Source organism: Stegodyphus dumicola, chromosome 2 (assembly GCF_044657685.1).
Source record: "Stegodyphus dumicola isolate Sdum_Otavi_A_Nest chromosome 2, ASM4465768v1".
Lineage (NCBI taxonomy): Eukaryota > Metazoa > Arthropoda > Arachnida > Araneae > Eresidae > Stegodyphus > Stegodyphus dumicola.
The window spans coordinates 221,744,643-221,759,963 of record NC_140769.1 but is presented as its reverse complement, the minus strand read 5'-3'; the positions used below and the strand labels follow the sequence as shown (position 1 = coordinate 221,759,963).

At 33.6% G+C, this 15,321-nt stretch overlaps 1 protein-coding gene across 2 annotated transcripts in view; it reads left to right on the top strand.

Annotated features, from left to right (window-relative positions):
• Positions 1-15,321, top strand: part of Gapvd1 (GTPase activating protein and VPS9 domains 1) — a 120,760-nt gene that overhangs the window by 98,346 nt on the left and 7,093 nt on the right. For both annotated transcript variants that reach the window (XM_035366190.2, XM_085811798.1), the window contains exon 24: positions 5,899-5,964. In XM_035366190.2, coding sequence (XP_035222081.2) covers positions 5,899-5,964 — 66 coding nt within the window. The remainder of the gene's footprint in view (positions 1-5,898; positions 5,965-15,321) is intronic.

Genomic DNA, 15,321 nt, shown 5'->3' with positions numbered 1-15,321 from the left:
ACTTCAGGATTAAGCAGCTATGCCATATATTTTGGCAAAATTTTGTGATATTTAAAATCAATTTGATGAATGTTAGAAAACACAATAGCAAAATGAAAAATCATGATATAAGAACAAAATATATAGCATTTATTCAATAATAAATGATATTTATGTACATGTAATGTGAAATAATATTTATTTGCATTTGTGGAAGCCATAATTGAGCAATAACTACTTTAATAAATTCAAATATTTTGTCACATTCTACACAGTTCTGCCACATAAATTCTCTTAAATATGAATCCAAGTGTTAGTGAGTCATTCCCCTTTGTCTTTGTCCCTTTTCTTCAGATTTATGAATAATCTTCTGCAGACCATTGACAGATATTGGATCAGAGCTTTTCTTATACCAATTAATGTCCAGACCTTCTTCACGGTAGCTCATGCACAGTCACCATTATCATAAAAAATTTAAAATCATAGCCCAATCCTTCATTGACAGAGTCATGATACAAGATAATTGCAACTGTACCCATTGGGCTTATAATAAATAAGCCTAATGTGTAGTGTGTATGTCACATAATTAGCATATTATTATGACTACAGTGCCTTTTATTCATAAAATTTCGAACGATTTTGTTTTCTTTTTTGCCAAATTCCCATTACTTGATGTATATTCAGGTCATTCTGGTCAGAGGTTCTCTTTAACGGCCTTTCAAAAGTGAAAGTTTAATTATAATCAACCTTTTCAACTTTAATTATAATCATTATATTTGTGATTCACTGAGAAAACTGTCCTTTTCTAAATCTTTGCTCCGATAAGCACAGCAGCTATTGGGAAATATAATATTTCCTTCATTTACATTCTCGTTTATCATCTCCATTAGAATTTTGGCCCCTCTGTCCATAGTTGGCCCTAGGAGTAGTATTGCCATCTCTTAAGGCAAATTAAGGCCTCATATTTATCAGTTTGTGGTGGGAATGCGCTGCACTTTTTTAAAGGGAAGATTATATTTTTCTGATCTTCTATTCTCAGTTTTTAAAACTCGAATTCATTATTCATTCACGCTCTCTTCTTTTTAGCTTGTAGTTTCATTCACTCTTTGCTTTCTTTAGCCTGAAGTTCCTATTCAATATTTTGTTTAGCTTGCATTCTTTCTTTTTTAAATCGATTATTAATAATTTTTTCTATGAGATTTTTAAAACTTTCTTCCTGATATGATTCAGTTTTTGTTATTAAGTTTTAAGTATTCACTTAATGTTCTCTAGAAGTCGGAAAAGGATAATTTTGTCAAATTTCAGTGATTTTGGAACAACTATGAAAGTTAAATGAATAATGCATGTGAAGTAATATTTAACCTCAAAATATTGTCAATAACGTAGATGGAGGAGTAAAAGTAGTCTGTAAAATCACGCCCACCAATAGTAAATATTATGCAATTTCTCAGACAATTAAATCTATGAGTAGTTTTTAAAATATCACGAAAAAGAAAAATAATATTTTTATTGTATTTACACTGTAATTATATTCTATAATATATAATTTTTTGACCTCTATAAAAACTGAAAACAAATTTTTTTTTAAATAAATGCACTTAATCATAAACCTTATTTTCGACGCATATATGTCAAAACATCTAAAATCAACTATGTTGAGGGTAAAAGTCATGATTATTAAATTATAATTATGTCCTCAATAAAATAACATACATTTTATAGTATCTAAATCTTACATTTTTGTTACTTCAACTAAAACATATTATCTGAAAAATTATGTATTCTAAAAATAATAACTTGATATTTTTTTAATTCGCAAAGAATGTCACATTTTATATACCGTATTTTTCGCCGTATAAGACACACCGGCATATAAGACGCACCCAATTTTAAAGGAGGCAAATCTAGGAAAAAAAGATTATGAACCAAATTCTGTAGTAAAATATTTTATATCAACTTAGAAAGGCCAGATCTCTTCATAAATCTATAGCACCACGATGGTGATCCGGTGAAATCCTGAATGCATTTCTCCACAGCAATGCGTTTGGCCTCATAGATTATCATTTTTGTTGAGACAGAAAGTCCATTTTGCCGGTGATGTGTGATCCACTCCTTTACTTCTACCTCTAACTCTGGCCACTTTGCAGTTGGTCCACGCAAGGTGTGCTTGCTTTTATCCAACTTTTGGAGCTGATCCTCCTGTTTCCTCCACTCTCTTATCATTTTCTCAGTTGGAGGTGGCCCAAAGTGTCTCTCCGCTGCTCTATTTCCATGCTCCTTAGCAAATTTTATTACTTCCAGCTTGAAAGCAACTTTATATGCCAGTCTCTTCTGCTTCGACATCTTGATGGGGTGGTATGAAATATGATATATTTCATTCAGATATACCATACTACATATATCACAGCTCACAGCTATCTGCGCCTCCGCTTGCTCCCGATTGCTCCCGCACTGCGATTGGCTGAGCGAAGAGACGTGTGCCTTCACCCGCTCCCGCGCTGGCTTACGAGATTCTAAAAAGTGCACAAAGCCAGCGCGGGAGCGAGCGAAGGCACGCGCCTCTTCGCTCAGCCAATCGCAGAGCGGGGCTTCCTGGTCTCAGACGGCGCCAAGAGGTGGAAGGGAACGGAGTGGCCGAGTATTCCTGCGGTAAGGTATGTATGCAGAGGTGGAGGGGCAGCGGAGGGCCATGGTGGGCTTTTGTATTTGCCGTATAAGACGCAGGCATTTTTCCCCCCCTGATTTTGGGGAGAAAAAGTGCGTCTTATACGGCGAAAAATATGGTATATATTTCCCTGCAGATTCCTCCCCAAACCTATTGTTTCAGTAAAGTTCTGCCTATATTGTTCATTTGCTTGATAAATAGACTTTTGTCAGTCTTTTATTTTTTTAAGTCATCTTTTGAGTTTCATCAAATATATGTAACAAACTTATCTCATATAGTTGTTCCAATCAATTACTGTCTCTTCACTATCATTTAATTGGGAATGTTGGGCTAACTTTCATAACTTGCACTATGTTATGAAAGTTAGCCCAACAGTATACGAAGCAAAGCAAGAAAAGGAATAATGGAACCATAAAACAAATTATCAACACAAAGATTTTTTCCCCCTCTGTGCAGCTTTTTATATTACATCTCCAAATACTTTGCTTCTGTATAAATAATTTCATTTTGCAGCCATTTTTACATTTTTGCTCAGCATACAGAACTCCGTGCTCCTAGAAGAAAAACATTGCTTCTTTTTTAGTTGATGATAAATCGAATATGGTAACGTTTTAGGAGAAACATTATTAATGTAGAATACAAAATTATGAAAATATAATGAAGAACCTAAAATTTATTTTTAAATTGAAGGAAAATTAAAAGTTGCCAGTATTTTAAAGAGAAAATAAGTAACGAATGATATCACATGGTCAAAACTAAACATGAAAATAAAAATTGTAGCATGCTATAAATATCACAAAAAATTTTTGCATCTTTTCCAGTTGATTTTATTAGTGAATTTACTGAACTGATGATGATATGCAGACAGTATCACAATTAAAGTAGTCTGAAAACCAAATCCATTGCTGGCAAATAATCTGGGGATTATTTACCAAGCTTGGTGACAAATGTTCTGATTCGAGGTGGCCATTTTAATCCTGAAGTACCAGAATTAATTTAAAATACATTGCTTTATATGTGTGTTATATTTATTTAAAATGATTCCATTTTTGATACTACATTCAATTCTCACTGGAACATTTTTACTTTCTTCCCATGCCCTATGTCATGAATCACCACAGTATGAGCTCACCACAACAAAATCATGTGATTTATTCAAATTCTTCAGGTCTCCTCTTTATTTCATATTAATGATGACTCATCTATTTTAGGCCTCTGCATTCAATATATTTTTACTGAAACCAGATAGTTGTAAAGCTAAACGAAAATTGTTGATGAAATAGTGATAAGATGAATCTTATCTTGTTCATTTGCACTTTGGTAGCTGAGGCTGATGGTTCAGTAAAACCATCAAAACTAGTTGTGTGAAAATTTGCAAATGTAAGGCTTTTAAATTAATATTTATTCGTTATGTTGTTTTGACTTAAGTCATTGATAGTTTGGAGGAATACATCATCACTGTGCAACACCTTTTTCCTTTTGATAAAGATTGTCCATTCTTCATATTTGCTACTGTGGTGGCAGAATAAACAATTACAGTGCATATGTGTTGTTATCATCCTTGATCTGTCATATATTACACTGAAGTTATTAATTTATCATTTCCCTGTACTGTGTCATATAACATGACTATTGTGAGCTTTCTGTATGGTGTGTTTAATAAATAAGCCCTGCATATACATAGCTAATATGCTTTTAATGTCAAGGAATTTCCTTTTATTCTGTATAACTTGTTAACAGAATTTTAAATTATCTTATGGCTAAACATTATACAGTATTTTGAAAGTGAAATTAATTATATCAGGGGTTCTCAATCTTTTTTGCTCCCTTTGCCCCTTTCACCTTTTTTAGATAATCCCCCTTCCATTTTCAAAACATGAAATATATATGCATAGTATTACAGAAATTCTTTACATATACATTTTCCTAGATTTAAATGATTCTTTATAAATTAAAGAACAAAAAGTGTAGAAAATATTGATAAAAAAGAAATGTCAATAAGTAAAACTTGAAAAAAAGCAGTTTTTTACGTTCATAAATTTAACTAAATACTTAGCAACAAAATAAAAGGCTAACCACATTCCTCTCCTTGAAATCCTCAAGAGGGGGGGAATTCCACCCCTGTTTAAGAACCTCTGAATTATATTATGTGAAAATGGTGCTGTTATCTGTCGAACTGGAAGGCTTCTGTAGTGAATTCCGGCTGAAAAAGCCATGTGTTTGGTAGATATTTTAGAGTAAATCAAACTGCTCATATGTCACATTATCTTACTGAAAGGTATGATTGCTGCAATTGAAAAAGCCAGGCAACAATATATTGACATGGCCATTCATAGGCCATTGGCTGCTTATGTACATTCCTAGAATTGCCACCTCTGGGTCATTGGCTGCCCGCGTACTTTCCTAGGATTGCCGTACCCAAAATTTAAAAGAAAGGCTCAATGATTAATAAAATCATGGTATAGGGCGAGTCCAGCTGCCCCTGATTTTTGCTGCCCACATACTTTTAAGCACTGCACTCCCACTAGTAATGGCCTTGTAGTTTGATATAAGGACGTGACTGAAGAATGAACAGCTCAGAGGAATTAGGCAAATTCTCTGAAAATAATAATAATAAAAAAAATCATTGATGAAAATAAAAGATTAAAGCAGTGCACATTATCTAATACAGCAGCAAAAGCATAATGCATGAAGAATTTATACTTAATTAACAAAGTGTTACTGATGCATTTTAATTTGCATATTCTCAGACATCTGCACTAAAGAATTTATCATGAGTTGACAAAATACTGAGCAGAATTCAGGTAGTTTACTCCTTATGATAATTCCTTTTCTGATAAGGTGCAATGTTAAAGGGCTTCTGGCGAAAAATGCATTTGTGTTTTATGGTAACCTGTTTATTTACCAAATTTTGCTTCTTACTGCTGTTTCCCAGAGTCAGAGTACTTAAGGTTATGTGTTGGTGACTCACTCACTATTAAGAATTCTTGCTGTTCTGAAAAACTGTAATGAAAGTTTTAAAAGTAGTTTTTTATGCTACCAATCATGCAATGTATTTGTGATCATACAGTGCAGTGTATAGGTCCCATAGGAGGTTAATGAATAAATCAGGATTAGTAATTTATCACAGTAATTCATTTTTTTCTTCCTAGCATTAGTCTTCTTGTTAAATATCTACTCCATGCCAGTATAACTTCTTTATATACTAATCTAGCAATTACCGATTTCTTTAACCATGTTATGACTTATTTCAGATTTATCATTCTGAGTGTCCGTGGCCATCAGCACAAGCTGAGCTTGTTAACATAAATGCTTATAAAGTAAGTATCTCAATAAATTATTTTTTCTTCTGAAACGTTATTTTAGTAATTATTAAGTTGCTGATTGTAGAAGTGGGGAAATTTGCTGAGGTTTGAAATTAGATGCCTAATTTCATATTAGGTATGTTAATGATAAGAAATGGTGAATCAGATGTTTTTATATAAAAGTGAATATAAAATTATTCTAACAGGTATAAAATTCATAAATTGGACACTGGTTCTTTTTTTAAATAGCATAAATGTAAATTTGCAGTAAATTTATATATTTTTAATTTTTCTGTTGATTTAAGTTATGGAAAAAATAGAACAGTGCATTTTATGGTATTTTTAATAACTATTAAACTAATTTAAATAAATATGTGTATGTGTGTATTGGTTTATAAAAAGAAATTTACTATAAGCTAAAGAATATGTCAAACACTTTCATCTCCCTTAATATGGTAACATCATCACATATCAGTATTGTGTTACTGAGAATTATTTCTGTTATTAAATAAGGAAGAATATATAAGTGTGTACCTCACATTGTGAAAAGAAAATGGCATCTAGGATTACATAATTTTGAAGTCCTCCACCCAAACGTGCACCTTGAAGCCTGATATTTGAATTTGTTTTTTGTTTATTACATATTTTGTGCAAATTTAATGAATTTCTTATTAGCAAACTAGGTGATTTAAAAGCAACACATTGCTACTTGGAAAATCTAAAACTATTTGTTCCAAATTTAGTCAGAAAACTCTGTGATTTTAAAGAAATATGTTGCCATTTGGCAAAGGATAATATGTTGGTCTTTCAAATTTAATCAACAAACTTGGTGATTTAAAAAAAATAAATTGCCACTGCCTGAAATAAAATGTTTTCATCTTCCATGAGACATGTGAGAAAATTACTGCCATTCAGAAAAACTTAAATATTTAATTTTTCTTTCAAATTTAATATCTGATATTCCTTAACAAACTAAGCAATTAAAAAAGCAATAAATGCAGTTCTTCGTCTGTTATTTATTAATTACTACAGGGTTCGTTTCGTAGCAGTCCTTACAAGTGCTTATAAGTCCTTATATTTGAAAATAAAATATAAAGGCTAATGAATGCGCATTTTCCCCTCGTACCAAAGCCGAAACTAAATAAACAGTTTTTCCTTATATGCAACATCAGATGGTGAATCATACTCCCGGAAATTGCTTTCCCCCCTTTCTTTCTGCATTAACGTAACCTATGGTGCACGTGAGAGTACAGTCAGGTGCACGTCGTTCTGTTGGTCGAAGAATTGCGAAGAAAACGGTAGAAAATTCCCGTACATTCAGTATTCTTTTCCTCCCACCGAAATACTACACACGTTTGGATTTCTATCAAGATTTTAATAATTTGCATTTTCGTTCCGTGTGGTCAGTTCATATTCGTGTTTATTATGATCGTTATGCTTATATTATGAGCATATGCATGAATATTTATAATAATATAGTTGCAGTAACTGCTGAAGTATAGATAAACTTCTAAAAGTGGGTGTGTTTTTACACAGATTAGCTTTCTAAGGAATAATATTCGAAACGGCTTAAATAAAAGGAAAGTAATCGAATAGTCAAAATAATTTCTTTCTTCCCCCCCCCATTACATTATACAGTACGGAGGTTGGGAGGTTCTCCCCTTTCTCCGCAAAATCTCTAATATTGAAGCAGCAGACTTTTTTTTTTTTTTTTTTTTTTGTCACTGTCCAATCTGGATTGAATAGTACTAAAAGTTTTTGTGGTCTACCCAACCCAAGCAAAGATTGATTCTATTCCAGAAATTTAACGCAGTCTGTTGAAAATTAGAGTCAGTCACCCAAGATTAGTAAGTCTCTTTCTTTTCCTTTATTTAGTTCTTTATTCTCTGAATACCAGCAGCTGTTGATTCCGATTGTGTAATATCACATGTGGAAGAATTACGCCGCACGTATTGCGCAATAACGTTTGCAATATTTTGCAGAGATAATTAATTTTGATGTTCAGTCTGAGATTTGTTTATGAACATTTAAAAGAGTTTTACTGTGCTTTCTAAGCAGAAAATTTTTGAGTTCCATTGGTCTATTGTTATATGATGCACATATCGAAATGTCAAAATCATTTATTTAGCCGAGAAATCTAAAGAACGGCTACAATCTCCCCCCACTGCTCTTTTTCCAGTTACTATCCGGAATATTCGGCAATTTCCGAGTATGCGGGTTAGTTAAGCTTTTACTGTTAAAGGATGACTGCATGAAGCAATTTCCTATCTTCTGATTTCAGAAATGTGCCTCTTTTTTACTTAAATTAATTTGCTTGGAATATATGTTAAGGGAAAACTGTTATGCAATGAAAATTTAGAAAATGTTCAGAATTTTGATTTAAGTTAAATTATTTAAATATTAATATGAGTGGGAAAATAAATTGTATTTATTATTAGGTGCCAAACAAATACAATTAATATGGCTTATTATTATTTATTTTCTATATTTTGAACTGAAATTTCATTATTAAATCTTGTAATATAGTTTAGTTATGCATATTTTTTTCTCTCATTGTAAACTAATTCTGTAAATTGAACTGTCATTTAAAATTAAAAAAAAAAAAAAAAGTTAATTTTTTCTAGTGGTTCAGGTAATGCTCATTCTCTTAATAAATATTGCATTGCTCATATTTTAAATTACAAGTCTAATTTTTCTTTTAAGGTTATGCAGTTGTGTATAAGGTAATTAGACAGGTGCTTATTTTTTCCTTAAAATGTGCTTGAAAAGTGCTTATAGGTGCTTATTTTTTTAACTAAAATGTGGCTACGAACCCTGTACTAGCTGGGCTCATTAAAATCATTATATATTTTTCCTGTTTACAAATAAATTAATCCTGAGACATGATCTGTATTATTGCGTGATGAAGAATCGCTTAGTTTGTATATTCCTGTATATGTGTATGTTTCTCACATTATGAGAAAATAGCAGCATCTAGAGCCGCCAAATTTTGAACATGTAAGCCTTCACTCAAATATGTGCACCTTGCAGCCTGAATTTGAATTTTTTAAATTTATTTTATCTTTTTTTAGGAACTTATTGAAATTCTGATTTAATGAACTTAGTGATTTAAAAGCAATATTTAAAAAACTGATGTTTCAAATTTAATCAGAAAGCCCAGTGATTTAAAAGAAATGTGTTGCCCTTGCCTGAAATAAAATATTTTAATGTCTGCAACAAGCCAGTATGTTGCAGTTGGCAAAACGGAAGATAGTATGTTTCAATTCAGCGTGAAATACAGTAAAACCTGTTATGTACACTGCTGGCCATTAAAATTGCAACGCCAGGAAGGAATGATCTGACGAATGTCAAAATCGCATGAAAGTATTGTTTCATGCGTATGGGTTTGTAATAGATTGAATGCACGTATGAGTTTGTAATAGATTGAATGCACGCAGCTCTTATGATAGGTTGATAGAATTTATTTTATCATAAGAAACGCTTCAGAGATCTAGAACTTTCTGCAAAAATAGTCGTACAACTCCAGTACAATCAGTAGTTACACTTAAAACTACTATGAGCATTAAACACAACACAATGTAATGCAAAGTGCAGCTAAAGAGCAAAGCTAAACTGGAGATAACACTTGGAACTCACGCTGAGCTAACAGCTGACAACAGCAGCTGAGAGCAAATGCTCTCTCTGGCATGATATAGTTTTCTTCCGGCCGCCAAGATAGTTCTAGTACTTTCTGCTTCTCGAAATTATTGGAAGGCAACATGAGGGTTGAATTACGGTTACAGCTAATATAGTGATCAATTACATTTATTTAATTACAGTACCTATTATGGTGATACAGGGACCAGACCAGAATGTCTCCGAATGGCCACCAAGTTTGGCAATTTCTCGCCAAATTATCGATATACCCATTTACTCAATGTTAAATGGGCTTGCCTCTTACTCTTACTTTTCTGAAATAGTTTCTCTCCCTCCATTTTTCATCCTACATTTACACAGAAACTCACATATAACTGCACTAAAATTATCTATCTGTGTACAAAATTCATAACAGTATGTGTAGAAAGAGTGACATCTCAACCCTTCTTGCAAGCCAGTTTAAATTAGTTAGTGTATGATTTGCATATTAAAATGCTGGACTCATTTAAAAAAAATTGCTTTGAGATGAAACAACATTATAACATTAAAAATATGCTACTGAAATATTAGAGATGATTCAAACAGGTATATGGTGATGCAACATTTTAAAGGATACAAGTGTATGAGTAATGCAACCACTTTAAATGTCAGCATGAAAGTATTGAAGATAAGCAAAATTAAAATGTAATTCTTTAAAATTAAAGTGCTCTTTAATTTTAAAGAATGAAAAAGATGTAGAAAAAATTAGTTCTTTGGTAATAGTTGATAGACGTGAAAAACTAAGCAGCTTGTTTTGTTTTTCCAAGACATGCTTGGAAAAACAACAGAAGCTGGTTAGGTAAAGTATTTAAAAATTATTAGATTATTTAAAGATTAGAAATCTTATTTAAAAATTAGTGTAGCTAGATAGATTGATTTATAGATAGATAGATGATTATTTAAAAATATGAAAATAAAGAAAATTTGTGCATGAGATTTTGATTCAAGTGTGTAAAGGAAGACAGAAAAGCTTGCTGTAAATATTTGCTAACTGCTGCAAGACAGGATAACAATTTCTTTAAGTGTATCATAGCAAGAGATGAGATCTGGTGTCTACAGTACAACCCAGAAACAAAGTGTGCATTGGAAAGGACCATCTTCTCCCATACAATAAGAAACACAGATGTAAAAATTAGAGACTAAGTTGATGCTAATTGCATTTTTCGATTACAGAATACTTATTTGCTATGAATTAATTTCTGAAAATCAATCAATTAATCAGTATTTTTCCTAAGAGGTGCTTTTTCTTATAAGAAATAGTATAGGGTTAGCTAGGAATGAAGTTTTTGATTCTGGACAATGGTTTTTTTTACATAATTATGCCCAGCTCCATACCCAATACTCTATGCCGAATTGAATGCTTAGCAAGACATCACCCACCATATTCTCCCGACTTATCACCAGCTGATTTTTTACCTTTTTCTGAAAACATCTCAGATATTAAATCAAATATTACACTTATTTTATGAATGGTTAGTTCACAAACCATTGCTGTAAACAGTGTTTCAGTAACCTGAAGAAACACTGGAAAATTATATGGATTCCTCATGCAATTATTTTGAAGAAAATAAATTTATTTGAACATTAGTAATAATCTTTTTCTTATTTATAAGAAATTTTCTGGCTACTTTATGGATGTACTTTATGTAAACAAAGCTAGGAAAAGTATGGTCTATAATCTTGCAAAACTGTTGTTATCTGCATAGACCTTCATCCCCCAAAGTGTGCAGATTATGTATTTGTAATAATAAAAATAAATAAATAAATAATCTATGCTTTGATTTAGATTTGAAAATAGTGTTTTTATTTATTACATTATTTCATGTAATGGATGCAAAGTTTTAATGTAACAAATAAAATTGACTAGATTACTTGTTAAAATAGCAGTTTGCTTTCATAATTAATTATTTATGCTTTAAATATTTAGAATTATTGAATTAATAGTAAACTATTGCTGTAAAAGTGATTCCGAGGAGTATAAGATGTTTCATTTATCTTCTATTAACTATAGCATCATTTGGCTTCTACATTCAGTTCTCCTTTAATTTGATTACACCTGAGAGACATCCATGCTTTAATTAAAATTATTTAACAAAAAGGTAGTTTAAAAAACACAGCGAGACAAATAATTCCTGTTGTAGTTAGCAGAAATGCTGTTAATGGTATTATATTTTCAAGCATTTCATTTTACTTATGTATTCAGAGAATAGGTTCATTTGGTTGCATAAATTAAATCATATTCAAAAGTTCTTTATTTCGAACACATCTCCATGCATAGATTTGCATACTCACTTCTCAATACACCTGCTATTTATTTTTGTTAATATTACTCTTGTATTTCAGTAGCAATCAATGTGAAGAAGAAAATACATTACTATACACTTGATTTATTTTTTTAAGGTTTAAGCAATTTACTTTCGATGAATAATTCAACAATACTTATATTTTTGATTGTAATTTAAATTGCATACCATTGTGGATAAACACAATTAAAAATTATTAGTTACAAATTGTGCTGGAGGTATAAGTAGCCTGTACCGAGTGGCTAGTGCAAGCCTTTGTTGCATTTACATCAGAAGCAATTCAAAATGTGCATCTTTCACACAACACATATGTCACAAATGAAAAATAAAAATTTCAGTGACTCTCTATAGTATGTTGCCAGAAATCTGTACATGAGCTTGACAAATAGCTTCCTCCAACTCGTTGAATGTTAAAGGATTGTTGCAGTAAATGAAGTCCATCAGTGTGCCCCACAGAAAGTAGTTGCAGAGGGTAAGTTCAGGAGAGTATGGCATCCATTCCATGCCTTTTCCCTTAACTGTTGAATTGTTCAATGCAGTAACTCTATTATCAAAGTATTATCTAGAAAGTTAAAAACATATGTGTGAGCCCCATCTTGCATGAACCATACTGTGCCTGGTTGATTGTCCAACACTTGTTGAATGGCAACAAATTGCATCAAAAGCTCAATAAATTGATCACTCATCACTGTTTCTCACACACACACAAAAACAAAAACAAAAAAAGCGTCAATGATGCCTTCACAGAAAATTACAGCACAAGTGTTAAGTTTGGAGCATCAGAGTTGTTGTTTGTTAACGAAACCATTCATATGAAAAAAGGCCTCATCTGTAAATTGTATTCGCGGACATTAAAACCAGAACCATCAATCATGTCAAACATTTGGTTAGCGAAATCCTCTCTTTGTCATTCAGCTAGAACTCGTAGGGCATGCTGGCTGTCATGCTTGTTGGGATGGCAGAGACGTGACACAATACATTATTAGAAAATGAATCCTTTATTGTATTACTTTTATGTGTGCAAAAATTAAGGACGAGACGGTTTTTTCAATATAACTTTGTACAAAAGTTTCCAAATCAACACATTTAATACCGTAAGATCCCCAATACGTAAGGACATGAATAATGTAAGCAACACTTACTAAGGGACACTTACAGGGACCGAAACATCCCTGTGATGGGTGTCCAGCAAGAAATATCCGGTCTTTAATAGGGGATATGATCTCCCCTGACTGCTAGGCAGATTTCACAGTGTCTGCCCATGCTGAGAATGAGGGTGTAAATGAGTTGTTGATGCATTGCTGCCCATTCGTCTTGCAGCGCCAATCGAAGCTCCGGAATCGTTGCTGGTGGTAAGGTACAAGCTGCCAAACGTCTGCCTAGAAAATCCTATACATGCTCGATGGGATTGAGATCCTGAGATTGTGCTGGCCAATCCATGCGTTCAATATCCTCACTCTCTAAGAGCTGTTCGGCAGCTACTGTGCGATGACTTGGTGCATTGTTGTCCATGAAAAGGAACTGCGGACCCATAGCGTCTCTAAAAAGACGCACATATGGAAGAAGAATCTCGTTACAATAACGGGTCCCGTTGACTGAACCTGTGTTGAAGATGTGAAGGTCTGTACGACTACCAAGCATGATGCCTCCCCAAACGAGAACACCGCCACCTTCATACCTGTCCCTTTCAATGATGTTCGAGGGATGATTGCTGCTTCCCCGCTCTCTCCAGATGAGTATGCGATGAGAATCGCTACTCAGACTGAATCTGGTCTCATCTGTAAAAAGTACTCGACCCCATTCATTGTCTCTCCAATTCCGGTGTTCCTGGTACAACAGAGAACGCCTTCTCTGATGGGCAGGCGTTAGAGGTACACACCGTACAGGGCGTCGTGCAAACAGACCACCACCGTGCAGTCTTCTGGCCACGGTAAAACGCGATATCGGTCGTCCAGTCGCCTGTGTCGTGTGTCTAGTGATTTCTCCCGCTGTCTGCCGCCTGTTTCTTCTGGCCTGTAAGGCAATATACCGGTCATCTGCGTGTGTGGTTTCTTGTAGATGACCACTACTAAACCCCCGGATAGCTGTGCCTGTAGTTTGAAATTGTCTCCAAAGTCGTGAAACGATGCTGTGAGCAATTCTGAACTCTGCATCCACACTTGTCACACTGCAGCCTTCCTCCAACTTCCCAATGATTCGACCTCGGGTAAAAGCATCCAGATGTCATCTAACAAATTGATTATTCGCCATTTCTCGCTGAGGCAGCAACTCGGTGTGATTTTAACTGCTATACGGCGTGCAATCTCTTTGCCAGAAATACTGATCTTACACCGACAACATGCTTTATGCTACTCAGACACTCCCTCATTATGTCTACCTGCATATCTGCGCATGTGCTACCGTACATCACCTTACTTAATCTCCTGATTGGTCTTTCTGTCCGCTCTACCTCTTCGTTCAGCTGATATGCTAATTTTTCAACTTCGTCCTTAATTTTTGCACACCAGTGTATATTATTATTTATGTACATATATATTTATTGCACAACTTTTATGTACATATATTTACACGATGTTGATATTATATGATTTAAGAAAGTAACTCTAATGAAGCATAGTTGTTTAATACCTTACAAATTAATCAGTCACGCCGGCTAAAATCGAAACTCGAACTCAGGCATAAACGTCCTACCACACTTTCTGCAGACAGCTCTCGTCTGTCTCACTTGCTAGATTCTTACTGCGAGACAGACAGCTGATTGGCTGACCGCAGCCAGATACACGACACTGACACTGAATCTTGTACGAAACATATCTGTAATATGTTCCACAGGCTTCTGGATGGCAGGATTCTGGATTCAACTACATGTCAAATTTATTCAGATAATTCTCAGTAACTGCAGCAAGTGTCATTGCATTTTCAGACAGAACAACCGAATGGGTGAGATGCTCATTTCCGACTAATGCATCGACCTCATTGCCTGTTTGTTGAAATTTTTTAATAGCTCATAAATTGTTTTTCTATCTGGATCTTTTGCAACTTGAAATCGCTTTTAAAAACTTGTTGTTGCAATAGACCTGTGATTTAATCAGTGGTACTCCAGCACCATAAACATATGTTTCTTCACAGAAAACACTTCTGGAATTTCTCCCACTATATGCTTATAACAGTCACGTTTCAATGGCAAAATCTTCCAACGATTAATTGTTCTCGGCGTCAGGGCTCTCTTTGTAGGAAGCTGTAATGCCACTTGCAGTGCCATCTATCGCCATAATTACTAACTAAAATTTTGAAGATTCTATATCAAATTCTTACAGTTTTTTTAAGAAACTTATTACTGGTTTCACGCATCTATACATCACCATTTCGGAGTTATTTATTTTTAAATTTAGAA